This window comes from Plectropomus leopardus, chromosome 23 (genome assembly GCF_008729295.1).
Source record: "Plectropomus leopardus isolate mb chromosome 23, YSFRI_Pleo_2.0, whole genome shotgun sequence".
Classification (NCBI taxonomy): domain Eukaryota; kingdom Metazoa; phylum Chordata; class Actinopteri; order Perciformes; family Serranidae; genus Plectropomus; species Plectropomus leopardus.
The window spans coordinates 13,972,838-13,999,610 of record NC_056485.1 but is presented as its reverse complement, the minus strand read 5'-3'; the positions used below and the strand labels follow the sequence as shown (position 1 = coordinate 13,999,610).

The window sequence follows — 26,773 nt, the reverse complement described above, 5'->3', positions numbered from 1 at the left end:
AAGTTTTAAGGGGGTAAAATGTGCACCGAATCCAGAAATAAACAGCAAAACATGTACAGAAAAGGTAAACAGATGCGACAAAAGGAAAGAAAATAAATAAGAAAAACAGAGAAAATAAGAAACACGTGTGCGAGGAAACAGACTGCAAAATGAGTTGATGTACTGAAAACTGAGTGCAGCGTACCATATGAGAGAGGTGCAGAGAGACTGATGGCACATTAGAGGTTAACTAATTTGACTTGGCAGAATAAATGACGTGCATGAACCAGGCCCCCAGGAACACGGCTCAGCCTTGCTACTGATTTTCCCCAGTGGCCTCCGGCAGTACTGCAGCAAAAAAAATCCTTTGCGGCCCAAAAACCTTCTTTCCCATAGACCGCCGTTTTAAACAAGACGTCTGTAAAACTGTTGACAGGACACCTCAAACCACAAACACAGATGAATTTTTCATCCATGGTGTTTTTAAATTTGTACCATCTTGTCATCTGTTAGCTAGTTATTATCATAAATATACAGCATGAACTAATATCATGAAAGAGCAAAAACAGTAATTGTTAACGACAACATTTGCAGAATTTGCATTTCAACTGTATTCCCCTTACTGTTTAGTGTTCAGTTGAGGGTTGTTGTATGGATGTTTTAATGCTCTTTTTACCTATATTAAAAGGAGGATTTTTTTACCTTCTTGACTGAATGGTAAGATGGGCTTTATCTATTTTCCATTTTGCACCATTTGCCCAGCATCTAAAGATTTGATGCTGATTTATACTGTAACAAAGCAAATTTGATTATAAAATTTAAATTTGCTGCTCATTTTATCTATATGTATGCTATAAAGGGATAGCCAGCAGACGAAGCTCAGAGTAGTTTTAATTCACTATATAAAGAGGTTTGAACCACCCTAAGGTTTTGGAGCCTGTGCACGAAAACAAAGAACATAAATTGTTGAGGTTGTTGAAATAATTGAGCCATGGAAACTGACCAACAACACTAAACATCTTGCAAAGATGTGGTCAAATTTAACCACAAGGCAGTTAAAAATGTTCACTCCCTGCTTTTCATGTGCTTGTTGTGTAGGTGCGTAGCCAGGGTGTTACAGAGGAGCTGAAATGCCTGAGTTTACTGAACGCTCTGGATAAGGACCAGGACATCCCCGACCAGCTGGCCCAGCTCTTCGGAGAGTCCTGCATCAAACTGGCTGAAGGCATCAAAGCATACATCTCCAAGGTAAGAGCAAATGTTCAAAAACTACATGACATTCAGAAAAGGTACAGTATGTGCAGAGTTTCATTTAATATGTTCTGTATTTGATTTAGAGAAGTAAACATCTTACTTGATCACTATTGATTTATGATGAAATACCACATTTTTGTAGAACAGATTTAAAAAATACTTCAAACAACTGTACAGTATAAAGGGAAAAGGGTATATAAAATGCATTTGTTGCCAAGCTAATACCAATAAAAACTTCTTTATATCTTGGCAATGCCAACTGATAAAATCCAGACTATAATTTCTAATCTCTAAATGATATATTTATAATATTTAATGAGGTGTGTGGGGCCAGCTTTGCTGACCCCAGGTTAAAGAACAGATGGAGGCAGCATGAAGGAATCTGCTCGATTACAGTGAGCTGGGAATGACGCAGAACTGAACTCTCGGGGTGGGACTAATTGGGCGTATTTGTCATCGTAATGGAGAAACTTTCACATGAGGACTAACACTCGTCATAAGTATGTATGTATGTATATATATATACATAGAGCACAGCATATGTGCTAAATTACACATGTAATCTGCAATGGACAATTGAAAACAACACAGTAACATTATTATTATTATCAATAATAATAACAATAATAATGGCAACAGATTTTTTTTTCAATAATAATAGTATATATTCAATAATATTAGTGTTGCCTCTGGAACCCCCTTTACTTTATTACCACTTCATTTGAGTAGAAGTAAAAACACCATAGTATAAAAATACTTCATTAAAAGTGAAGTCTTGAATTAAATGATACTTACATTTGAAAGTACTTTTAAATATCAAGTACTCATTATGCAAGATGCTCCTTTTTTAAGTGTTATTTCATCATAGAACGTTATATTATTCTGTTTTTATCACTGATGAATGCATGAAAGAGCATTTTAATGCACAGCATCGTGTCATATTAGTGCATCATCATTTTTTTATGCAAGTGTCAATAAATGTAAAGTTAAAGAAGCAGAAAAAAAGACTCAAGTAAAGCACAAGTATGTCAAGATTGCATTTGAAAATTTCATTAAATTCCATGGACCACTCTCAAGTATTAACTTCATGGCCTCTTTTGTCTGCTCCATCATCACATTCCTAGCCATGAACTCCAATGTACCACTGAGACAACACTTCATAAAACACTAAATGAGACAGTATTAGTGAGTATTAATCATAAAAATGTAAACCTATCCTTGAAATTGTTATATATAATGGATTGAGTGGAGGAGAATTGTTAAAAGTGTAGGAAATGCGAGAGCTACGAATGAGACACCTCATTTTTCTCCATTTGTGTCTGACACTGATGACCCCCGCCAGCTGCTCTACCTGCTGACTACAAACCCTTACAATGAACAGTCTACTTAAAAGTGACTCGCTTAAAATGCTGAACATTAAACAATTTGTGAAAAATTTGGGTTATTTCGTTTATTTCTAGCATTTGTGGAGCGATAGTTGGGGACTGTAGTTATTGTGCAGAGATGAATTAAAGCATTTATGACTATGTGGCCTAGCTTGACCTTTGACCTCACTGCCTGTAGGGACTTTATAAGTATAAATACAACTTTCTATTTCAGGTTGTAAACTATCATAAAAAAGTCAATCATTTATTACAGCCGGTGACCTCAGATCATAAAAAACCTCTGAGCTTGTTTTGCTGCATGTTTACATTTATGTGTTCAAACTTGTGTATTTCATGAGTCAGTACTCAAGACAGTTTTGTGCCCTGGGGTGTTTCTCGGCACAGACACACACAGATTTTTATAAGCTCCTAGCTGTGTGTGTATTTACAAGCTGTTGTGTGCATGCCAAGTTGAACCAGTTTGGCTTTTACCAGCTTTATCTGTAAAGCTGATGCTACATGAACCTATGCCAGACCTCAGTAAAAAACAGTTCAAATAAAGGTGAACGCCCATTTACAGGCCCTGAGTCATTGCAGGATTATTACAAACACAAATGTGAGCTACGGTGCACGTGTTTTGAGTGAATCCTGTTTGTGTCCAATTTTCAATACACCCTCTCCATTATCATGTGTGTCACATTTGGCTGAGTTATGACTTCAAGGAGTTTTGCCGCAAATGCCACGGTGCTAAGGGTTTTTTAAGTACCTCAAAGGAATAATTCACCACCTACATGACATTTTGGAACATCGTGTTGTGTTGGATTCATGAAGGAAACTTTGTTTTTCTTGCATGCTTTCATGGTGAATGAAGGAAATTCTTGATGAATTGAACATGTGAAAGGGGTCTATGATTCACAACAAAACTATCAAAAGATCCATTCACAAACTCTTTACCCTGTTTTTGGATTCTCTGCCACAACTTTAATGTGACATAGCGTGATTAATTAGTCGCTTTAACACTATGATCGCGCTATAGGGCTGCATCAAAGTCCCCCCTTTGTACTGCCCCTGCATTTTTTTACCAAATAGCACCAAATAACAGTCCCGGCTCAGTAGCGAGACCACTCTGCCCCCCCTTTATGCTATCGAACGTTATATACAGAATGGTGAGGTGGAATAAAAGCGCAAAATTTCTGCCTTTTAACAGGCAGTAGAAATACAGCTATTGATATACAAATGGTTATTTGGTGGGTTAAGTATTCTTTTAATTGCATCCACGAGCTGTTTCAGCAGGCCAAATTATCTCTGCCTCACCTCTCTCTCTCTCTCCGAACCTCCCTACAACTACAAACCTCTGGTCCAAAATAATAGTTTTGTTTAGCTAAACTGTTTTGGGGCACGTTTGGGGCAAGTGTACTTGAACAAGACACTGAATCCCCAGATTGCTCCTGACTGTGTTTGTATTTGGGGAAAACGTAAGCCGATCTCACCCAAAGTGCCAATGTGATGTGTTTGTGCCAAAACTCTCTAGCCTCAGGCTGCTTCTCCAACTGTTCAGCTCTAGACGCACCTGGTAATAGTTGGCATAGACAAGTGGGATCTGATCAGACAAGTGACTTGTTTTGCACCAAGGCTGGAATTCATATAAAGATGTTTTTAGACACAAAAGTTCATAGCGCTTGTGTATTTGGTGGCCTCTGAGCTCAAAGGGTGTCACATGGCTGACGAAATGCTCACACACACACACACACACACAATTTAACAAATGTCCCTCATTCACCGCGAAATTTGCAGTGTCTTACCCTTAGAAAGATTAACGGCACGAGTGAAGGGGGCCGATGATCCGAGAGAACTTTTCTTAACGAATCTGCCTTTTTCGATAAAGATGATGTTTTTTTTGTTGTTATTTCTTTACCCCTTTATTTTCCCTATTTTGATTATTACTATTATTAATTTATTTTGATTTTAATCTGAGATGTATTTGAGAATGTGGAGCCCACTGTTCTGCTAAGTTATAAAATCAATAAAAAAAATCAATTTAAAAAACAAACACTAATTAAACACAAGTAAGTCACGTTATTATTACCCCCAAACTCCTGCAGTAAGTGAACAGATTGACACACATTAAGGTCACACTGCCCTCACTGTATATGTTGAATGAATCAGCATGAAAATACGGATGACTCCGACTCGAGAATGCCCCCATCGCTCTCTCACACACCCACACATTCATACGCCCACTGACTCACTCCATTCATATAAGTCATCTTCTTGCAGACATTGCCAGGAGGACTTTTCCCGCTTAGTCGGAATGTCTGGACGCTTACGGCAGTATATCTTCAGCCCCCTCATTTCCTTCCAAAACCACCGTCTGTCTTTGTTTCACCCTCTCTTGTCCTTTCTTTTTAAGTCTCTCTCTGGCTAACTCCTCTCTTCCTCAATCTTTTTTTTCCCTTTACCACCTCACCTCCTCACCCTTCTCTGGCTTTCTGCTCTACTTGTGTGATACAATCGGAGAGCGCTGCTGCATGCCCCTGTGGTCCTCAGTGGACGGGAACTGGAATGTCTCGTTTTCCTTCATTGTAAATGCATTCGCTGGTGACAAATCGTCCAAACAAATTTACATCCAATTGCTTTTTTTTCCAAACATTCACACATGGGGTTTTAACAATCCAATCCAAATCCCATTAATTTCCATGTCAGCACCTTGTTGTTTTTTTTTTTTTTTTTCCAACTGATGCTGCTTTAAAAAGAGAGGGCAAAAAGGCATCTTAACCCCTATCTGTTCCAATAGAGCATCAACATCGCGGTTGGACTGTTTGCTGTTGAAAAGTAATTTTAGTGATTCTTCCATGCTGGTTTTGTTAAAAATTGTCCACTTGCGTCAGGGGATTAAGGTTTTTAGACGAAGGAAAAGGGTCGCAAAAGCCAAAATGGTGGTTAGATCGAGCTGGCAGACCAAACAGACGCCGTTTCTTTCCTTATAAAATGCTCAGTGAAAGTACAGGGATCCAGATTTTAAACCGTGGTGACAATCTGTATGAATACTGAGGCTGCACAACAATTACACAGGTTGAATTACAGCAGTTCTATAATGTTCAAGGGAGCATAAACTATGTAGCAATCATGGCTTAGTTATGACTCGTCTATTCTTATTTATCAGACATAAATGGAGGTGAAAGAGTAATGCTTTCTCATACAAAAACCTCATCTAAAAGCAGCATTTGTAGTTTTTTGAGAGGGATCTCAACATGACAAAATAATTTTAAAAAATAAATAAATAAAAAATCAGACCTCTAAGAGGCCATTAATCCTACAATATGCTTTTGTTGAAGCTTGCAACTGTGGCTGCCAGCCACTGATAAGCTGGCATCTCACAGAGGCATTTCTGCAGAGCTATTGATTGGCTGAGCTTTGTAACTCACATGGCCTGGTTCACTGGATTGGCTCCCTATTCAGCTTTTAACTGGCATTCCTCAGCTGGTACATGGTTGGCATCTGACCGTTGTCGGAAAGTGAGTAACCTCATTCAAAGGGAACGACCCTGCTGCTACTCCACTACAGGTCTGACAGTGACTGTGTAAATCACATAATCTAGTCACATGTTCGAATCCCCAATTTGTTTGAAAAAAGAAACATTTAGCTGTTTTTTAGCCAAGAAGTACAATCAAAATCACTTTTATATCAACCTGCTCTTATACCAAGGTTGTCAAATATGGCCGCTTGGTCAGTGCAAGGCACCCTTTAGCAGCTGACTTACTGGCTTTCAACTAAGTTCAATTTTAAACCAATCCACAGTAATATAACATACTCAAAACAACAGACATTGTATAAAGAGTAAGAAAGTGTTTTCCAGTGTTCCCTGTGAACATGGAAGTTTATTCTGAAAAGACATTGATGTAATGAGGGACAACTGAAATGTCCTAATCTGATGCCGCATGGGTACCTAGAGCTTCATAATTTGAAACGTAGTGAAACGTAACCATGCTGCTGTATTTTGAAAAGTTTGGAGTCAGAACATATTGTCATATCTGTTCGTTCAGTATGATGGAGCCAGGAGACAGCTAGCTCAGCTTACGCCAAAAACACACCAAGCAGTGGTGAAGTGCGGCCTGCAGTGAGCTTTTATGCAATGTCTATAAAAGCTGTGGTCGTCTCTCTGAGCTGTGGCAGTTTGATTCTGGGGAAACTGTGGATAATTTAACTTTAGGCGAGAAAAATCAGCCAGAGAATAGAATTGGTTAACAGACTCCAGTGGCCCAGCGCTGCTTGGAGTGTTTTTGGCGTTATCATAAAAGCTAAAAGCAGGGGGGACAACTAGCCTGACTCTTTCCAAAAGTACACGAGATCGACCTACCAGCATCTCCAAAACTCACTGACATTTTATATCGTTTGGTTAATCCATGCAAAAATCCAGGGATATTTACTAAGTTTATTAAGGCTGCTTCATGGATTTTATCCTACACTAACCATGTCTTAGCCCTCAGTTACAGAAGTAAACATCGGTTTCTCTAATAATCAATTAGTGATGTCTGAAAATCCCAGAACGTGGTTAGAGCGTAAGTGGGATGACAGTAGCAACATTCCTGAGGACAAATATAGGTCGAGTCTGACCAAAGCCACATGTAAAAGCCTGTTGCTGCAGCGTGTTGGTTTCTGTACGACGTTGCAGCTGTTGTGGCTATAACAGGTGCCAGGAGGACGTGCTGATCACGGCTCCTTAATCAGCTACTGAAAGCCATTTGATCCAGTGCTCTTTTGCAACAAGTTGGAATATTTCTGACTTGTGTTACTTGGATAGAAATGCAATGCCCTCAATGCTGGCAGGATCATGAAACAGGGGAGCGTATCTGTTGAAGTTCAGAGGGGAAAAAAAAAAAAAATGGTATGAAGACCAGTTTGTAATGGATGTGTCATTGGTTTCGGATTAAGATATCTGATGAATCCAAGGTTGAAAATTAAGTTCAGCTACCCCACATTAATGTGATAAACACATAACACACTTAAGGAATAAATGAGGGAATTCACTCACACACACTGTCTCTGTGCCTTTGAGCTCTGGTACAAAACAGACAATCCATCAAGTCCAAAACAGATGCTTGCATTTGTTTCACTAACAAACTTAAACCATGCGGTTTGGATGCGCACTCGGCCTCGCCCCCATGTGACGGTTCCTTAAAAAACTGAGAATGACAAGCAGTGAGTGTGAGAGACGGAGGGTATTAAGAATGAGGTGGTGAGAAAAGAATGGAAAACAGATAAAGATAGGAGAAGAGCATTAGCATAGTTTTGGCTGCAGCTATCTCCTGGAAACTATTATCAAATGTATGTTGGCTTTGCATTTAGATTCCTCTGTGGTGCACACAAACTGTACTTAATGGGATCAGTGAGTGAATGATGCCGATAATGATGTGACAAAGTTGCATGTGAGAGGCTGACAAAGGGAGATTATGATGATGGTTGTGGTAATGAAGATGTAGACTGGAGTGATCGATGGGAGTGTACTGAAAGACCTTAAAGCCAAACAGAAGGGACGAATAATGGAAACTGTGTATGAAAGAAAAAAAGAGGGAGGAAGAGAGAAGTAAAGAAGCCCAGCTGGACAGGAACAAATAAAAAAGAAAGAAATGAGAGATGTGGAGGGAAAAAAAAAGGGGGAAGCGGAAAATAAAGGTGCTGCAGGAGAAGAAAGAGATGAGAGTAAGAAAGCAGAGAAAATATCACAATGAGGACATAATTATAGTGGAGAAAAAGGGAAAAAGAAAAACATAATGTTGGCTGAGTTGAAACTCAGCGACTCCAGGCAATATTTGTTTAATAAAAAAATTAAACAAAAAATTCAGTGATTCATACTGAATTAAATGGCGGTTTTGCATGTTTTTGCTCATTACTAATAAATCACAACCAAAACATGAGATGTATTAAATGTGCTGAGTATTTTCCAAACCATATAAGCACTTAAGATTTATTTTGTTGCCTTTTATTAAGCCATTAGTGTCAGACCATTTCATTAATGCAAGAAAACCAACTTGCAGGCACTTAAGAATTGTATGGACTATGCTTCATCCATCACAGTGTGCAGTTAATCTCTTTTTTGCATTATAAGTGCATCATTTTAAGACTCCCATCACTTTGAGATATGACTGATGCTGAAGAAAGAAAAACGGTCGACAAACTGGCATTAAGTGGTGTGACGTTAATGAAAAAGTTAAAAGTTTGTCCGCCAACATCATAAAAATATAAGTGACATAAATCTTCAGTGTGGTGGGCTTTTTAAGAATAGGTTCACATTTTCAAGTCTGTCTTAAAATAACATCCGCATGTCTATATGTACTTTGAAAGAGTCCAGGTAAACAAACCAAAATAGAAATCTAGAGATTAGATATCGGCTTAGGTTTCGGTAATATTGCGTTTTTTTTCCCCTGGTTTTACAGGCTGCATTACAGTAAAGCGATGTCATTTTCTCAACACATCAGACTGTAAACTGACCACCAATGTCTGTCAACATTGATATTTGGTTGAATGTAGGTTGTGATGTAAGGTGACTAATATTTGATGTAAAGACGACGTCTAAGGCCAACATCAATTGATTACTACAGATTGGGATGTTGATATTTTGTTGGTTTTAAGTTGTGTTTAAGTAACCAAATACCAATGTCTTCCAAACATCTCATGCCGACATCATCTTGACTAAGATTAAGAACATCTGGTAGATAGTGAGAACAAAACACAAAATCTGCAAAACGTCATAATGTCAACGTCAACACAATGAGCTACTGTATGTAATGTTAGACATTTAAAATAATGTCACCCCAATTTCAACCAAAATTAAACTTCTGTCTGAATAAAAAGTTGGATGTCTTTCTGATAATATTTTGCTGCCAGTCAACCCTGCAATATTGTCGCAAAATATTAATATGAAGGTATCTGTTAAAAATATTGTGATATTTGTTTTTCTCCATATCACCCTGCCTCAACAAAAACAACTACAACTCTTAAATATGCTCCACATGGTTTCATAAAAGCTTCAGCTTAAGTTAAAGGTTCAGCATGTAGCTCTCGAGAAAGATAGTTTGTTGTTGAGTCTCATCCCCAGATCATCCAGTATGAAGACCTTGGGCTGGGAGTCGGACCGAACCACCAACCCAAAGCGTTGGTCTTTGAGGTCCTGGAAATGAGACTCAACAATGAACTATCTTTTTAAAGAATTACAGACTGCACCTTGAAAAACTAAACATAAAAAAAGGATATGAGGCACATTGAAGGGAAGCAGAAAAGAAGTAGAGATGACAAGAGAAAAAGAGTTGGTATTGGCCACAAAATAATAAAATGTTTAACCATGCGGTTTTAATTATATAAACTGTGTGAAGGCAAAGAGGGATGAAAAAAGTCCTTTTGGCTGAGTTAAACTGCACGTCAAAAAAAGTAGATTAAAATTTGATTTACTGTATGTGACACACTGTGTGTCCGTGCATGTGACTACGTGCACGAACAACATTTTAATGACTGCACTGATGATTTTCACACTTAAAGCTCATTAACTACAAATCATATGCATTTAAAATGATTTGCACCCCATCGAGGAAGCCATTGGTTTCAGTTTATTTTATTACAGCATTAAAATCAAACTGCAGACAGCTTGAAATGTGCTTGAGGTATATTTTTAGCTGTCGTGGTGGACCATTAGTCCGCTTATTTTTAGAGGAAAACCAATCTAAAGACTGTCTTGCATCACACGCAGAAAATCAGACCCAGTCGACAAGTTGTGCAAAACTTTCTCTGACTTCAGTAGCTTCCTGTATGAAAACAATGTCAATATATGTGATTATAAGTCTCAGTCTTTCAAGCTGTACTCATAATGACTTCCTATGAGGTGGAAACTCAGTTTAGAACACCTTATATACTTTGTTAAAGTGTAAACATTTTAAAGTTAATGGGGCAGACTCTGGAAAACGACCAGTGTGAGGCTTCAGGGAAGAAAGAGGCAGGAAGAGGAAGCTGTGCTCTCCTGGAGAATTCAGCCTCTCAGGCTTTTGATCTTCTACTAGCATGTTTGTTATGTCAGTCCCTTCACACGTGCAGTAATTGTTTTGTACTGCATACAAACAAGGCTATAACTAAGAAAGGCTGGAAATCAGCAGGAGAGAGGAAGGGTGATGGGATAGCACCAGGGGGATTTAGGATGGCATGCGTGAAACTAAGCTCAGGTATTCAGCCTTGACCTCTCAGCCCCTGTGGAGACCAGAGTAACTTTTTTACAGTTTAAAACACTGCACCGTAACATCTGCACCTGCTGAGACAAATTGCCAATTCATCAACTCTCAGCTTCCAGTTGCCGTGACGGATAACGCTCAGAGACAGGGTGGGGGTTAAAACATCCACGGCAGGAATTCATATTATCGCTCAATCAAACGTCCTCTCCAGGGTCTCAGCTGTGGTTTGTTGTACTGACAGATCAATGTGGTAAATAATGGCTGCATGCATGTATCTGACTGAAAGGACATTTTTGTCTTTTTGGCAGACTTGTCTAAGTGATTCTTCTGTGATTGTTGTCCAAGATTTTTATTTTTTCTATTTTACCACATGTATTGGATTGTGCACATGGCGTGATGCCACAGTGAACAGGAGTTATTTTGTTTGAAGAAGACTGTTTTTCCTCCCTCCAGTTTAGGTCAAAGGTTGGGAATTGGCTTCCAAGTACTAAAAAGGGATTTACCTTTTTGTTTGAGGGAGGCCAGAGTAAGACAAGGCTTAGAGATAGCAGCTGAAACTCGAACCTTGCCCGCTCTTTGGATTTATTAGGTAAATTTTTTCTGCCTTTTAGAAAAGAGAGAAAAAGAGACCCTTATTTTGGGTGCAGGGTACTGAAATTTCTACATTTCATCAACTGAATGTCATAAAATATAAAAATGAGAACATTTGAAATTTTAAGTTTTTTTTTTAATTACACCCTTTCACATGGTCAACATCAGAAGCTGTGCAGAAAGCTTGTGACTATTTCAAATGAGCTTCATCATCATCGAAATTTGTATGCCTACATTTCCATTACGAGGGGACAAAAACTGCAACAGCTGATGAGGATCATGTGCAAAGATAAAGGCTCCTAACTACTCAATTGACTAGTCAAAAAAGGAGAAAAATACTGTTTGCTTTCCACCATGGGCACTTCAAGGTTTAGTTTAAAGAAAGGAAAGAAAGGATTTTACTCTTTAACATGAAGAGGTATCTCTGTAGGGATCCTTTCCATTAGTGGTCAGACAGTTCAAATATTCTGAGCCTGTTTGTGGCAAAAACAAGTACTTTTAGTGGACATGAGTGGAGTGGTTACATTGCAGCCTTTTTTCTCTACTGCCAGCTCAATACTGGACTAAAATCTTATCCAGGGCTTTCAGTTGTATCAGTTACATTTATCAGCAGATGACCTTTCCTCAGTAAACCTTGGAAAGAGTAGTTTGATAAGACAATACAAACCAAAGGTTCACTTGTTTTGTCAAACTATAATTCAAGTTCAGGAATCAACTTTGATATAAGTTAACAAAGTACAAATTTACAATTCTATCCGAGAACAGATTTAGTTGTGTGATTTTTACAAAAATATATAATAATCATATTAATAACTAGATCCTCTTGAGATGGGATCAATCTAGCTGCGATAGTCAATTCGTAAATTGAGGTGAATGTGAACCTGATGTTTAAAGTGGGGTGGCTTCAAACGTCATACCGATCTCAACTTAACATTGTTAAATTTTCATGACTGCATCTTCAGGTTGTGACGGCTGTTGTATGGTTACTGCGTTACCGCATTGACATAAATCTGTCCACAGAAAGACAGTTATACAAACACCAAATTACTCAACCAGCTTCTGTGGTACTTCCCTCTGCATTAGGCGTCACCAGGACTACATTTTGCCATGATAACACGTACAGACTCATGAGGTGAAAACAATACCAGCTGTGGCGACATTGTGGCAGCTGGTAATGATTAAAGATGAAGATGATCTGGGCTTTCGGCTTCTGCCCTTTCATGCTCCAGTAAGTTATTTCCAAACAAAAGGTCACTTACTTTAGCTCACATACTAGATGTTTCGTGGGTGCCATATCTCTAAATCTGCTTCGTGTCAAAGCAGTGATGTCATAGCAAATATCTAGCTTTTGGCTGCTGATGCAAAACAGCTGTTTTGACATCACTGGTCTGGGTGTGGATGGACACGTAGCAGACTTCAAAGAAAGTAGTGCACCATGACCCCAAAGTGGTGCACTTCAAGGATGAGGCTGCTGTTATAGATTGCTCCAGGAATTTGTTCTAAAACCCAGTCAATGTTTTTTGAGGGGGTCAGATGCCTGAAATAAAGGTCTGTAGTTACAACCTAAGAGACATTCTGTTTTAACGGTCAGACAGATAATCGATGACAGACGAATAACCTTGTGGTCGGCACACAAAAACAGACAAAAACAGTAACGGTATGGCAGAACAGTAAAATGAAACATACATGACGATATGCTGGGATGGTGATGTTGTTACAAAGAATGGAATAAAATATAAATTATTATGTGTCTATAATTTTAGGAAATTATTCTGGTAACAGGGTTCCCACACACTTTCATGAACAAAATTTCAAAACTTTTCGATGACTTTTCAAGGACGAATGATAAAATTTTGGAAAAGCATGTGCTTCACTGTGTCTTCCCATATCTTATCTTCACACACGCAGATGTTAGTCATGGAAAGTTTTCCACTTGTATCAATCAGCAAATTAGTTTTTTGAGTTAATATGCCTTATTTGACATGTACGTCTTTTGATACAACTACTGCACATCGTTGTGTCGATGCTGAATTGTGACATATTGTGTGACCCCAAGTTGACGCATATTTGAGTTACGTTATGTAAACAGTTATCTTACAGGAAATAAATTCGCTGTTACATTACATAGAAGGTAATCTCTGAAAGGTTACTGTAAAAATGTATTTCAATGTTTTTTACTAATTCCATGACTTTTCAAGGCCTGTAAAACGAGATTATGAAATTCCATGACTTTTCCAGGTTTCATGACAGTGGGAACCCTGTAGTAATGTCCACTAACTGTCCAGATTATCTGTGTTTTCTTCCTGTGAGGGAGCTACATAACTTCCAGTTGTGGATTTGATTGTGGAGGATGGCTGAAAGTTCAGATATTATAACTTTGAATGATGATGCCATATTACCATACTTACTGCCGGCCTCACATAATTTTACTGTCCTGCTCTTGTCCACTAAAATGGTTTCTGTCAGATTCCATGCTAACGCAGCGTTATCCTGTAAGATTTCAGGAATGATAAAAACGTGGTGCTTTGGTTGAGGGTAGCACAAGGTGAAGTTTATAATATTAACAGGCATAAAGACACAAATGAATATTGTATGTATGACTCTCCTGTTATTGTGCTCTAATGATGAAGAGATGCAATGATGTAACCGTACTAACATGGTTATTCAGAGTGACGAACACATGCTGGAGAAACAAGTCGGCCTCTGAGCAACAATTCCTTATCTTATTCTCTTCTACAGTGGGCTATTCAAAAGCAAATGTCAGTCATTGACATGCTGTGTATACACACACATACAGGGAGGGGTGGAGGGCTGCAGTGTTGTTAGTGATTTCCAGCTGATACTCAAACACAAAAGACCTCTGTGTCTGGCGTCGACCACCCTCCTTCTCCTCATTCATCCCTCAGGCTCAGTTCCTGTACCAAAAAATCCCTCCTCTACCTCCATCTTCGCATCCCTGCTCCTTCACTCTGATATTTTCTGTAGCTTCTTTTGCGTCAGCTGTTCAACACAGAAGACAAGAAGCACCAGTGCTGCGGTCACGATACTTTGATTAAATGTGGGACTCATATGATCTTAAGGGAATTTCCACAAAGCAGAACGCTCCCATCAGATGAATTTATTGCATGTTTTCAATCTTATTTATACACACGGCGCATTCTTGCGGTATTTCAAAACTCACAATAAAGCTCACTGTCAGCATTATAAATGCACCTGTGAAGCATCACATTACACAACTCTAACTCCAGCATGAAGCCTCATGTGACTTTTATTCTCCACATCAACACTTTCCCTCCTCTGGTTTGAAAACAAGCAGGGCAGAGATGGAAATGTACCAACAGGAGCCAGACGCTGGCATTCAGCATGTTGTGATTTATGAAGTTCTCCTGACTGCTCATATTGGCTTTAACATTTACATCTTAATCTCACTGACAAGTTCTGCATAACTTTCAAAAGCTTTTTATTATCATGGACTTATACATGGATAGGCTACATGTGCTCAGTGTTTTATCTAGAACATAAATCTTAGCCTGTTGGGTTTTTGGCTCTTGAAATAAGGGGCTGTCACCCAAAAAAAAGTCCAGTGTGTAGGATTTAGGACGGAATATAATAAGATGTTTTCTTTTGTGTAAATATCAGCTGGAAAAAAAAACAATTGTTGTGTTGTTACCTCAGAATTGGCCGTTTATATCTACATGGAGAGCAGGTCCTCAACCACCTAATCTACTATGTTGCACTGCCATGTTTCTACAGTAGCTGAGAATGGACAAACCAAACACTGGCTCTTCATAGAGCCAATTGGGTTTTTGCATCAGCCACCATAGTTAGCAGCAAGAGCCTGTCTCAAAAACACTGATTTATTTAACTTGAAACTTCCTCATTAGTGTTTTAATAACTAGGGGCCTCATTTCTAAATGTTTGCGTATGTACAACATACGTACACAAAAAAAAAAAAAGAAAAAGCTATGGAAAAAAACTGTATTTATAATTATCATAATTACATATTTAAAATTATGTTCCAGATTTTTTTTTAGCATTTTTTAAAAAGTCATTTCGTTGTCTGGGTTTTTTGGTTTTTTTTTAAAAATTTATTTATTTTACAAATTTTCAAGTAATTTTTTTGTACTTTTAACCAATTTCTTGCTAATTTTTGGGGTCAGTTCTTCTTTCCTTGTTCATTGCTTTCTTCCCATGTTTTTCTTTTTAAGAAATCAAGATGATTTTCTCAGGTTTCAATGGGTTGAATCAGGCAACACAGCTCTAGTAAATCCTTATAAGGATGGAAAAGGTTTACAGACCAAATATTGTTATACTGTTACATTTTTTCTTTTTTTGGCTTCTAGCTTCAGTTGAAAATCAACAGAAGATCTATTGGGACAAACAGGCCAGACATTGTCTCCGTTTAAACAAGGCTTTTATGCAACCTTAAAAATGTGACATTTTGGTTGCGTCTGATGGAGTCATGGTCCCATTAACGCGATCAAGGATGCATTTGTTGATTCAAGTTTTATTGAATTCGTTTCTGTGGAAAAGTCCCATCCACCCCACCCCCCCGGCCGCAGGATGTGTTTCTGTGAGTCCTGAAACTGTTGTGTTCATGTCTTATATCATCTCTTGACCACACAGTCTCCTTGGCTAGGGCTTTTATCTCTTTTTATTTATAGCCATACCCTAGATGTGCACTGACTTCCTGGTTCACAGTCTGCTTTTGCTGTCAGCATGAAAAAAAAATGGGAAAGCTGGCATAAACACGACTGTGAGATAAATGAATAAACACACAACTCCTATGAAGTCATCACAGTGACTATAAGCAGAAAGTCTGAAACCAGTGATAAATGGTTTTGACAGTCTAAACAATAAGCGTTTGAGGCTCACCACCTTGCAGGCTTTAGAGAGACTGACAAAATTTGTTTTTTAATAATAGATCTTTCATAAGGGCTGCACTCTTTTTTCCCCCCGAGCATATTCAAAAGAGGCTGTGGTCTTACGAGATGTTTTATTGTGAACCACAGACAAGCAAGTGTGGGCCAAACTAGATCTTAAACTTTGTTTTGACCTGTCAGGTGCAGCAGATGTATGAAGGCATTGGATTGGAAGTTTATGAATCATATGTTACAGATGAATCTGTGCTCTTATGCCTACACGCTAGCGACAACCATGACAGGCATTATGTTCTCGGGGTGGTCGTCCGAAGGTCCATACGTCCATCCCATTCTTTTTAACACAATAGCTCAAATTTGGCATAAGAATACACTTGGACTTAATGATGATCTGATTAGAATTTGGTCGACAATGTTAAATGTTAATGTGACCTTGTCTCCGTCTCATTGGTGTGAATGTGATATCTCAAGAAAGCCTTGAGGGAATTTCCTCACATTCAACACAAACATCCACTTGGATTCTAGGATAAACTGATCAGATTTTGGTTTTAAAAGGTCAAAGTTCAAGGTCACCGTGAACTCGTCTGTCTCATTCTTGTGAATGCAATATCTCACATCTAACACCTTAAGGGAGTTTCATCAGGTTTGGCACAAACGTCCACTTGGACTCAGCAATGAATAGATTTATGTGAATGCAATACATCAAGAAAAAGCAAATTTCAGCAAATTTGACCTCATGGGACATGTTTTAGGCAGTAAAACAATAATTCATACACTAATTAGGAGAAGGTTTCACTCAAATGACAATCATCAAATGACATCATAATAATCCGTAAAAAACACTTTTCTGGCCAATATTCAAAGTCATTTCCAGGAACAGAAAGGGAGACATTTAGTCAGAGACTGAATTGGTGACACAAATCTTGGGTGCCTCTTGAAACTGATTATTGTATCTTTCTTTTGTGCTGCCGGGGGAAAGATGCAAACTGTAACTGCAATTTGACTGGTTTGCGGATACATATATGCATACACCACATACACATGGAAGCACTTATTTTGCACATTTGCCAGAGTCAAGCTGCAAAAACAAAATCACTGCTAGGCTGAGCAAAATATTAATGAAACAGACCCTAGTATACATGCAAAATAAGCTAATTAACATTACAATAAAATGCCTTGAAAACAGTATTTCTATAAAACTAAACTGCAAATATCATAAGACACCTGAATGTAAAGTACCTTAAATGTAAGGTACTGAAGGAAATGAATAATAACTGCCTGAGAGCTCCCTCTTGATTTGCACTTTGACTAATACAGTTTGGACACTGATCATCGTATTGGTTTCTCTTTAGCAGCCAGGTATGACAGTTATTTTAAAACACTGAGTCACTGTCAGCTGATTTGCTCACTGTATTATATTTTTACGAGAGTCTAGTTTTGCTTGCACTATATGTGCATCACACACTGGTCACATCATGTAACGCTGTGTCACCTGTAGCACCTGTGGCCCTACACGGGACATGACTTACAGCCAAAAAGCAGCCAGGGTAAAGTTGCCAGCGTGTGCCGACCCAGGAAATCATTGTATTAACAATGTCTACTATTCTGGAGAGTTGGTGATGCTTGGAAACAGGAAATATCCTTGCACTGTTAACTCTTTGAAACTCGAGCGAAATGGCTTTATTTCTTAAAAAAAAAAAATAGTAAGAGGGCAATGAAAAACTAAATATGATCATTACTTTAGCACAATGCACCCACAATTCAAGATTCAAAATAAACATAATACTACTGTGTGAAGTTCACTGGCATCAGAATATGTACAGCATGACCTGTGATTACAAACATGCATCTATGTGACATAGCCAGTCCACTGAACCTCTGTGATGATGCCACTCATGTTTACACATTAACGGGGTAATGATACACATGCAAAGCTTGTATACTACTTTAAATGCAGTAGTAGTTTGTTATTCCTGCACTAGGTTTTATTTTCATACATCACTCCTCTAACGGCTTTAAGTTTTGGTGTGTCAGCACCAACCGACACGGCCAAAGTACTACTGGAAACAATAAAAAGTGATAGCAAAAGAGGCCAATGATTATATTTACATGCAAACATGAGAAGTGCTGAGGCAAGCATCAGGGACACTGTTGTTTTTGTGACTTATCACGCAGAAATCATAAATGTTTTTATGCAAGTGTTTCTGGGAACACAGAAACAGAAAGACACAGAAATCAGCACTGATGACTCAAGTCACAATATTTTGATGAGATTGGGGCATGAACAACGAGATTATGTATTATTATTCTGATGGGATATCTCAATCACAACATCCACTTCATTGTAGAATCATCTGATAGGAATAGCTCATTTAACGGATTCAATCAATTTAACACAAACTTTGCAGCAATAACTTGATGTAAGGGGTATAATAAGCATTTACTCCACATAACCATATTCACTGACTATATTTTAAGTAATATTTTTAATTATTACAACATCAGGAATATAATTGGGAATATCAATTATGGGAATAAAAAAAACAACTAAATTGTCTCATCTTTTTTTCATACTGGAGATCATGGCTGACATAAAGGTCTACAGAAACCGCTGTGTTAGTTATGACGTACCCATACAGGTATTTGTATTGATATTGATATTGATATTGCTTGTGTGAAACGAAACTTAAAACACTCAGAGTGTAAGGAACAGAAAACTGAGGCGTTAAAACAACCCCGCCCCTGGCCTAGTTTCATGCTGTTTGTGTTCTTAGGAGTAAAACCATGTTGTGAAAGAGATTAAGGGTGACAGACAGAGATAGAGAGACATAAAGAGACACAGAGAGGGACAGAGACAGAAGAGAATTACAGAATTAATGCAGTAGTCAGCAATGTAGAAACTGCCTCCTTGCCTGAAGTTTGTTTGTTGTCCTCCTGCAGAGGAACCGGAGAGAACAATACAGAAAGAAACACAAACAAACACGTAAAGGAAGGTAAATGTGAGAACTGACTCAATAATGTGCTGTTTGTTGTGTATAAACAGTTTCATCCTGTGTGGTGAAATCGATAAAAGAGCCCGAGGAAGAGAACCGAGGTAATAACCTGAAGTCTCATCTGAACTGAAGTCGAAAAGCAATAAAGGGTGATATCAATCTGCTCTTTCTCATGTGTGTAAAGCCAACTGCTTCCTCAGCTGTACACAACATTTGTCTGGCAGGAAACTCCCACAGCAAACAGGTCAGTTATCAGTGACTGGCATCGAGTCAGCCACTGGTGCGTTACCTGTCATAAAACCTTTACTGGCTGTTTCTTACCGATAAACTGCTAATGGGTGACTCTTGTTTAGTCTCAGAGTAAATCACAGTCACAAGACTGGCACTATCGCTCTTACTTTAATGTACAAGACCGATACGTCAGAGGGATATAAAATAACTCTTGCATTTTGTAATATGTTTAGACAATCATGCTTTTCAGAGCTGCTCATGTGAGTGAAACAAGAGCAAAAAAGGTCCATCACCCAACACACTGGTGCAACAAATATTCTTTTTCATTGTAGAGTATAATAGAAAATGTTAAGGTTTTCCACAGTCCAGGCATTAATGGAGCATTTATGGAGATGGAGAAGTAAAACAATGTTTTGTATTCTTAGCACAAAGTGTTTTTACTGTATATTCTCTGCCGTATCTCGTGGCCTTCACGCCCTTTTTTATTTCCACTGTCCATCTTCAGTTCGACAGTGATATAAAGTTGCAATCCTGCATTGGCAGAGTAGTCTTTGAAAACTGTGAGCCTTAAACTAATCAACAATACTTTTGTTGGTTAATTGTTTAAGCAAAAACATCAACATTTGCTTGTTCCAACTTCCAAAATAGGAAAATTTTGTTTCTATTGTTTTAAAGGTCCAGTGTGCAGCATAGGGGAATCTTTTAGCAGAAATTGAATCGAATATGTTGAATATGTCTCTACAGTAGCCCAGAACAGACAAACCAAACACTGGCTCTAAAGGGCCATTTACGTTTTAACGTTGGCCACCGTTTTTCCACACGCTTGGCACACAGAAGTTTCAGTTCTTCAACCTCAATGCTTCATGCCATTAAATCCTGTACAACAACTAAACTGAATTTCTTTGGGGTTTTGACTTTTGTGCAGGCAAATAAAGCAATACAAAGGCATCACCTTGTGCTCCAGGAAACTGCAATTGGTATTTTACGGTATTTTGTGATGTTGTATACACTCAAAAATCAACTCAGTTGCCAGAGTAAATGTTAGCATTGTACATTTCTGCAAACCAGAGATATGTAACAGTTTGTACATTATTATGTAGCAGATATGTTGAAGCGTTATGTTTATTTAAGTTTCAACAGCACAATGCTTAATGTGTAATTATGTTTAGGCATAAACTACTTAGTTATGGTAAGGAAAAGATCATTTTGGGATTTAAAATACCCATTATTCTGTTTTGTTGACCTGTGGCTTCAGCCATGCCATGGTGTCCTCCTGATGAGAGATTCAACTCATATACCTATAATCAGAGTTATTGTGACATTTACAAAAGGCACAAACTTAATATATGTGTGGTTTGCAGAAACATACAATGCCAACATTTTTTGGGCTGCAAAAACTGATATAGAAAACCATCTTTAGTTGCAACACATGTCTCCGAAGCCTTGTTGGACTGGAATATTATTCAAAGGCCAAAGTAGACAATGCTTCCTGACTTTGACACAGCTAACTTAATCACTCCAGATGTGTTCATGGAGAGTTACTTCTGGTCAGATTTTCCACTAAGCATCAATTACTAGTCTGGCTCAAGTGGAGATTTTAGAAAGGAAAGAGATAGTGAAAAAGAAAAACAAGACTGATTGTTGATGCAGACGCCAAATATGCAAGGAACCCTTCAAAACACCCAACTGTTGAGGTTTTGTTTCATGATGATGTCACTCTGAAACGGAACTTGGCCTTAGGAGGAAGAAAAGCAAGGCCAATTTTAAGAAAAAATAACTTTGTGTACATTCCTTTTTCTCCAAATCTACATACCAATCTGTCTTTAAACAAAGTCTGAGTTACTTATTAGCCATCAGTCCAGCTTTAAATGGAGCGCCATTAGCCATTAAACACACAAACACGCAGGTATTTCGTCTCCATCTTTGGTACACATCGACTCAACTGACTGCTTCCCCCCACTCAAAAATCAAATTTGCACGCACTCCAAAACTGGACAACACAGACACACACACACACACACACTCAGTGAGGAATGAGTAGCCTCTTAGACCAGATTAGTGTTGATAAGAGTTGGTAGCCGTAGCTCAAAGAACTGCACACTCAGACACACACACACACACGGCTAGTCCAGGCCTGTCGGGGTCGAGCAGCATATTAAAGTATTGGGTTGCAGCTACTGCTAATCTGCAGAAGAAACGCTCCTTCATGTGCATACTTGTCCCTCTTTTCCTCTCTCAATCCTCTCTTTCAGTCCTCCTCCTGTTCTTTTTTCTCCATACTTGTCCACTCTGACTCTCTTCTGTGTTTCCCCAACTTTTTTTATCCTCATTCCTCTTCTTCTCTTGTTTCCCATAATTGTCCATCATCTTTCGCTCTGGTTTTCCCACCAACTTCTGATTTTTGGCACAGGACTTTCACGTACTCTGCATGCTGGGACTCACATTTAATCTCTATACAAATGACTTTAGGAGTTGATGCAACTTGTGCAGTCAAAAAAAGCTTTATAAGATATTTTAAATATTGTACTGGGACACAAAAGCAGAATAATAGAAATATCGGTAGTTTATGTTGAACTATCAATGGTGTTTGATGTATGATTCTTTGATTTCAGTTGTCAAGGATTATATCACAAGTCCCTCCAGAATTTTGCGGGCTGTTCTTGGGATTGTTGCAGCCTTAAATTTCACAGCAGATTTTCCTAAAAAATTGTGATGCATGTTGCAATGTTCTTAGGGTTTTTTGCAGTGAAATTGCAGGAGAAAGTAAAAATTACATAAAAAGTTGTGAAGCTGTCACTAGGGCTGCCCCCTGAAAGTCAAAGATTTGAATCATCAGTTGGATGTTTTTTTTGCTGGTCAGTGTGCTGTGCAGTGACTCAGTTTCCAGAGTGCATCTTTAAGGTAAAACACCTGCTGTTACATCAGTATTTTGGAGTTCCAAGGTTTTTTAAGGATTTACTCACATCATCTCTTTTTCTCATTTAAGCTTGTTTTTTTAGCTTTTGGCCAGACAAAATATTAAGACATCAGACTATTTTTGTCTCCGTCTGTTGCTCTAAACAGGGTGAAAGAGGAAAGTTCAGGGTTTATTTGTTGTTGGTGTTATTGCAGCTGGACTAGTGTTACAGGCTGCCATAAAGCCATCAGAAACACACACTCTGACAGTGCCTTGGTGTCGGTCTTTCCTACATGCACACTCAGAGGGTCACGATGGCAGTGAACTTAAACTTCGAAGCTTGTCACATCAGAGGCTACAGGCTGATTTACTAGAAACAAAAGTGGCCCACTTAACGAGGGCAGGAGTGTAGTTTTTCACAGTACAAAACCATCACGTGACAATCGCTAAAACTCTCGTTAAGGGCAAAGCTCAAAAAACACATAAACATGACTTATTCCTGGCGGCAGAGAGCCAGATCAGAGGCCTTTAGTCCACATGGAAGCACACTATGAATAACCATGTGGCAAAGTCTGATGTACAGCATTTATTGCTTTTGAAAAAGTAAGAAAGCATTTCACTGAGTGGCAATGTTATGACTGTTTAACCTGTTAAAACTTGAGAAAATTAGCTTGATTTCTTTCAAAAACATGGGAGGGTGATGAGCAACTTAAGAAGAAATGGTCCAAACATAAGCAAAAAACTAGTAAAAACATATAGGAAAATGACTAGAAAATAACAAAAAAGTAAAAAAAAAAACAACAAACAAATAAATAAGCAAAAAAACAAGAAAATTACCTCAAGAAAGTGTGAAAAGAAATTATATTGTTATTATTCTTTTTATTATTATTATTATTATTATTATTATTTAAATTTGTTTTTTTTCCCTTTTCTGTTTGATAATTATTCTTACATTATAATTTAAAATATATTATTAAGAGAATTATAAATAGTTTCCTGGACATTTTCCCTCCTTTTTTGGTACTATCTAATAATCCGATAAATAATCTTTTTGTGAAGGCAAGAATAATGAAACAACTGATGTCAATAATGGGGACAGAGCCTCCATCAAACCACAGCAGAGAGAGGAAGGCGTGTTGCATCAAATCTTACCTATGTTTTGCTTACTTATCATGCTTGCTAAAAGGAAAAAGAGGACGTGTTAAAGAAACGTATGTCAGGGGCAAATGTTATCAGAGGTCATCTTGGTGCCCCACAGGTATGCATGCTACAACAACTGGAGTGTCAAAAAAATGCCTCATTTCATCGGTTTTGAGATGTCAAGGGTCACTGACCACTACACTACATGCAAAACTAAAGTTGACATTTTTTGCACTTTCCCATGAACAGAAGAGTTATTTTTATTTCTGGTTTATGTATGACCTGTGAATAAGTGGGCACTTTTTGAAAGGCATAACTTTGCTATGACTTTTTTTTTGTTATATTTTGTTAGAATTTTGTTTCACATGTACATGGTCAGTTTGATTTTTTTTTACAACGTAGTTTGAGTTACTTTTTCTAACAAAACTAGGAATTTTCACACTGAAGCCACATGTGCAGCCAAGAGTGCACTGTTTCCACACAACCGATGAAAAGAGTCATGTGCTGTGGTGCTGCTGAGAATATGTTTTAAGATTACTACAAGCATGTTTGTGTTTGAATATCAGGAACCATTTTCCTCCCTTCAGAAGAGGCTGTCTGTTTGTAGCCATTTGTTCTTGATTATTATTAAAACCACAACTATTTATTGCAGTTAAAATGAAGGCTAACTGTAATTTACTACAGCCAGTTTCTGTTTTATCTCAATTTAATTGTACTATTTTGATCATGTTTCCATGAAAGTCTCCTCCAGGAAATTATTTCTCATATTGCCACACTGATTTCGCTAATTAATGTCCTTGCAATTAATTTCCAGCAGGTTTTTATGCCTTTTCCTCTAAATGTACAAACATCTTACTACATGCAATGTGCTCTAAATACAAACCAGATGAAAACAGTGAGTAAAGAAACACTGTAAATGGACTCCATGACAGCCGCATTTACCTTTAAACATGCAGCTGGTCCGAAGTCTCTCAGGATGCCACAGAAAGCTTCCACTGCTGTGTGGAACATAAATTATGCATGAAGCCTCTACAGCTGATTTCACTCATTAGCAATCCACTGCTTTCCCATGTGAGTGTTTAAGCTTTAAAGACAGCAGACATGTTGAACTTGTATATTGAAAACATGCACTTCTGCAGGTCCCTGACAGAGGCTTGATAGCTCACAGCGAGTCTGGGAGTCGAAAAACTCCCCCTTTCTTTTTTACTTTTCTTGTTAGGCTACAGCCACATGCAGGGCAGAAATCTGTTGCTAATTTTCTCTCTTTCTTCAAATGTGTGTGCACGTGCGTGCGGGTAATTTTCTGCTTTTAGGAGTTGAGGAACGTGAGGCAGAGGCAGGCCCGGCACGCCTAGTGAGACGAGCTAACACAGCCCAGTCTGTGCTGTGTACTTTACTGTATTGAGTTCCCCTTGGAGTATATAGGGTATACACGAGAGGGGGGCCCATGCTTGCACTCACACAGACACACACACTCACACACACACGCCAAACCCCAGAGCGATCATGTCCAATTTGCAGGTTGGGTTGAATGTTTGATGCAGGAGAAACGAGCGCAGCTGCCAAGAATAACACCACGGTTCGAGCAGGATGACCATTAAAAACACTGGTGAAATTAATCATATTCAGGATTTTGTGGCATTTCGGCAAATTAATCGGGGATTTATACCACAGGGGGTTCCAGTGCTCTGCTTCAGGGACTTTGGACAGGCCTCATGACCAGTAACAGGTGATTAAACCTGTGACCTTTTGCTCAAAAGGCAAGCAGACCCAGAGAAAGGTAGATATAAAAAATAAGAGAAACAGATTACAGAAAAAATGTTAGAAAATGAGGGAAAAAGTGAAGAATGTGTAAGGTTAGCATGTAAGGAATAAGGCCAAATCCCATTTCAAATTTACCCTTTCACCTCAATTTGGATGTCTCCTTGCCTCTTGAAACAGTTACAATGGACAGTGGTTGAAAACTTCCTCTATGAAATGGGACAACCAATGGGACGACAAGTGTCGCCAGACATTGCAAATATGTTGTCTTATACAGTGGTGATTCTCTTACACGGGCTACAGGCAGCCTTTTTCTGTTGGCAGGACATTCAGGATTCATTCACAACTTAACACCTTAAAACCTGAGCAAATGGGAGCAAGGCAATGAGCAACGTCACAAAAAATTTCCCAAAATTAGCAAAGACTTAGTAAAAGTTATGATAAAATGACCTAAAAACAATAGCATGATACATACATAACACGTCGTCAAAGCATCACACCCATTCTGTGTCCTGTTCATTTTGCCGCTGTTACTACCTCCGTGACAGCTTAAGGCTGAGATCACTCTGTCCGCCCATTCTGCAATCGTACCTTATATGTGTGGGGCGGCATGATATTCCCGCCTTGAACAGGCAGCATGAAAGGGGCTAAAAGGGGCTTCTGAAAGACCTCCGTTAGGAGGGCCATGTAGCTGTTACACTTCACCCTATCCATCTATTCCAACAAGAATAGGGACCCCTACCCCTCGACCACAACGTGAAAAATTGAGGGTTAAGAGTTGTATTGGGATTTGGACAATATGTATGAACGAAAGGGTAATAAAGTGACAAAGGTTAAACCCTGGAGTTAAAATGAAAGGATGAGAAGAGAGAAACAGGATGTTAGAAAAGAATAAAAGACAGCTGAAAATATATTCAAAGCCATGACTCAAGTTTGATTTACAAAGTGAGAAAGACAAAAACAAGGCGCAACAGTTGGCACAGAGAGCAATAACATGTAAGTGTGTGAGAAAAAGGGAATTATTGAGTGTGTGAGAGTAAGAAAATGCATCTGTGTGTATGTGTGTCGGTTTATATCTGTGATGAGTCTACATCTGGGGAAGATGAAACAGAACAAGGGATGACACAGGGGAGGAAATAAAACAGAGACAGGATGGAGAGGAGATGTGTGCTGCAGAGAAGAAAAGAGGGAAAGTTAACATCTGTGATGACTGAAGGAGGCAGGAGAGGAGGTGGCCTGTATTCCAACTTCAAACTACACTCAATTATAACCTTGTACAGAGTGACATTTGGCACATTTACACTAAAAAAGGACAAAAAAGACTTTGAATGCCACATTTTAAATTAAAGTGACTGAGAGTGGTGTTGACAGACACTGTTTTTCCATAATGCAAAGCATAACAGAAAGGAAGGAGCTACTCACAGCTGCAAGAAAATGGAAAAAACAATGTTACAAAAGCGCTGAAGTAATT

General features: G+C 38.5%; 1 protein-coding gene across 1 annotated transcript in view; it reads left to right on the top strand.

The window, feature by feature from the left end:
* Positions 1-26,773, top strand: part of tnfsf10l (TNF superfamily member 10, like) — a 66,936-nt gene that overhangs the window by 32,725 nt on the left and 7,438 nt on the right. Inside the window, exon 2 of the mRNA XM_042512437.1 lies at positions 1,078-1,227. Coding sequence (XP_042368371.1) covers positions 1,078-1,227 — 150 coding nt within the window. The remainder of the gene's footprint in view (positions 1-1,077; positions 1,228-26,773) is intronic.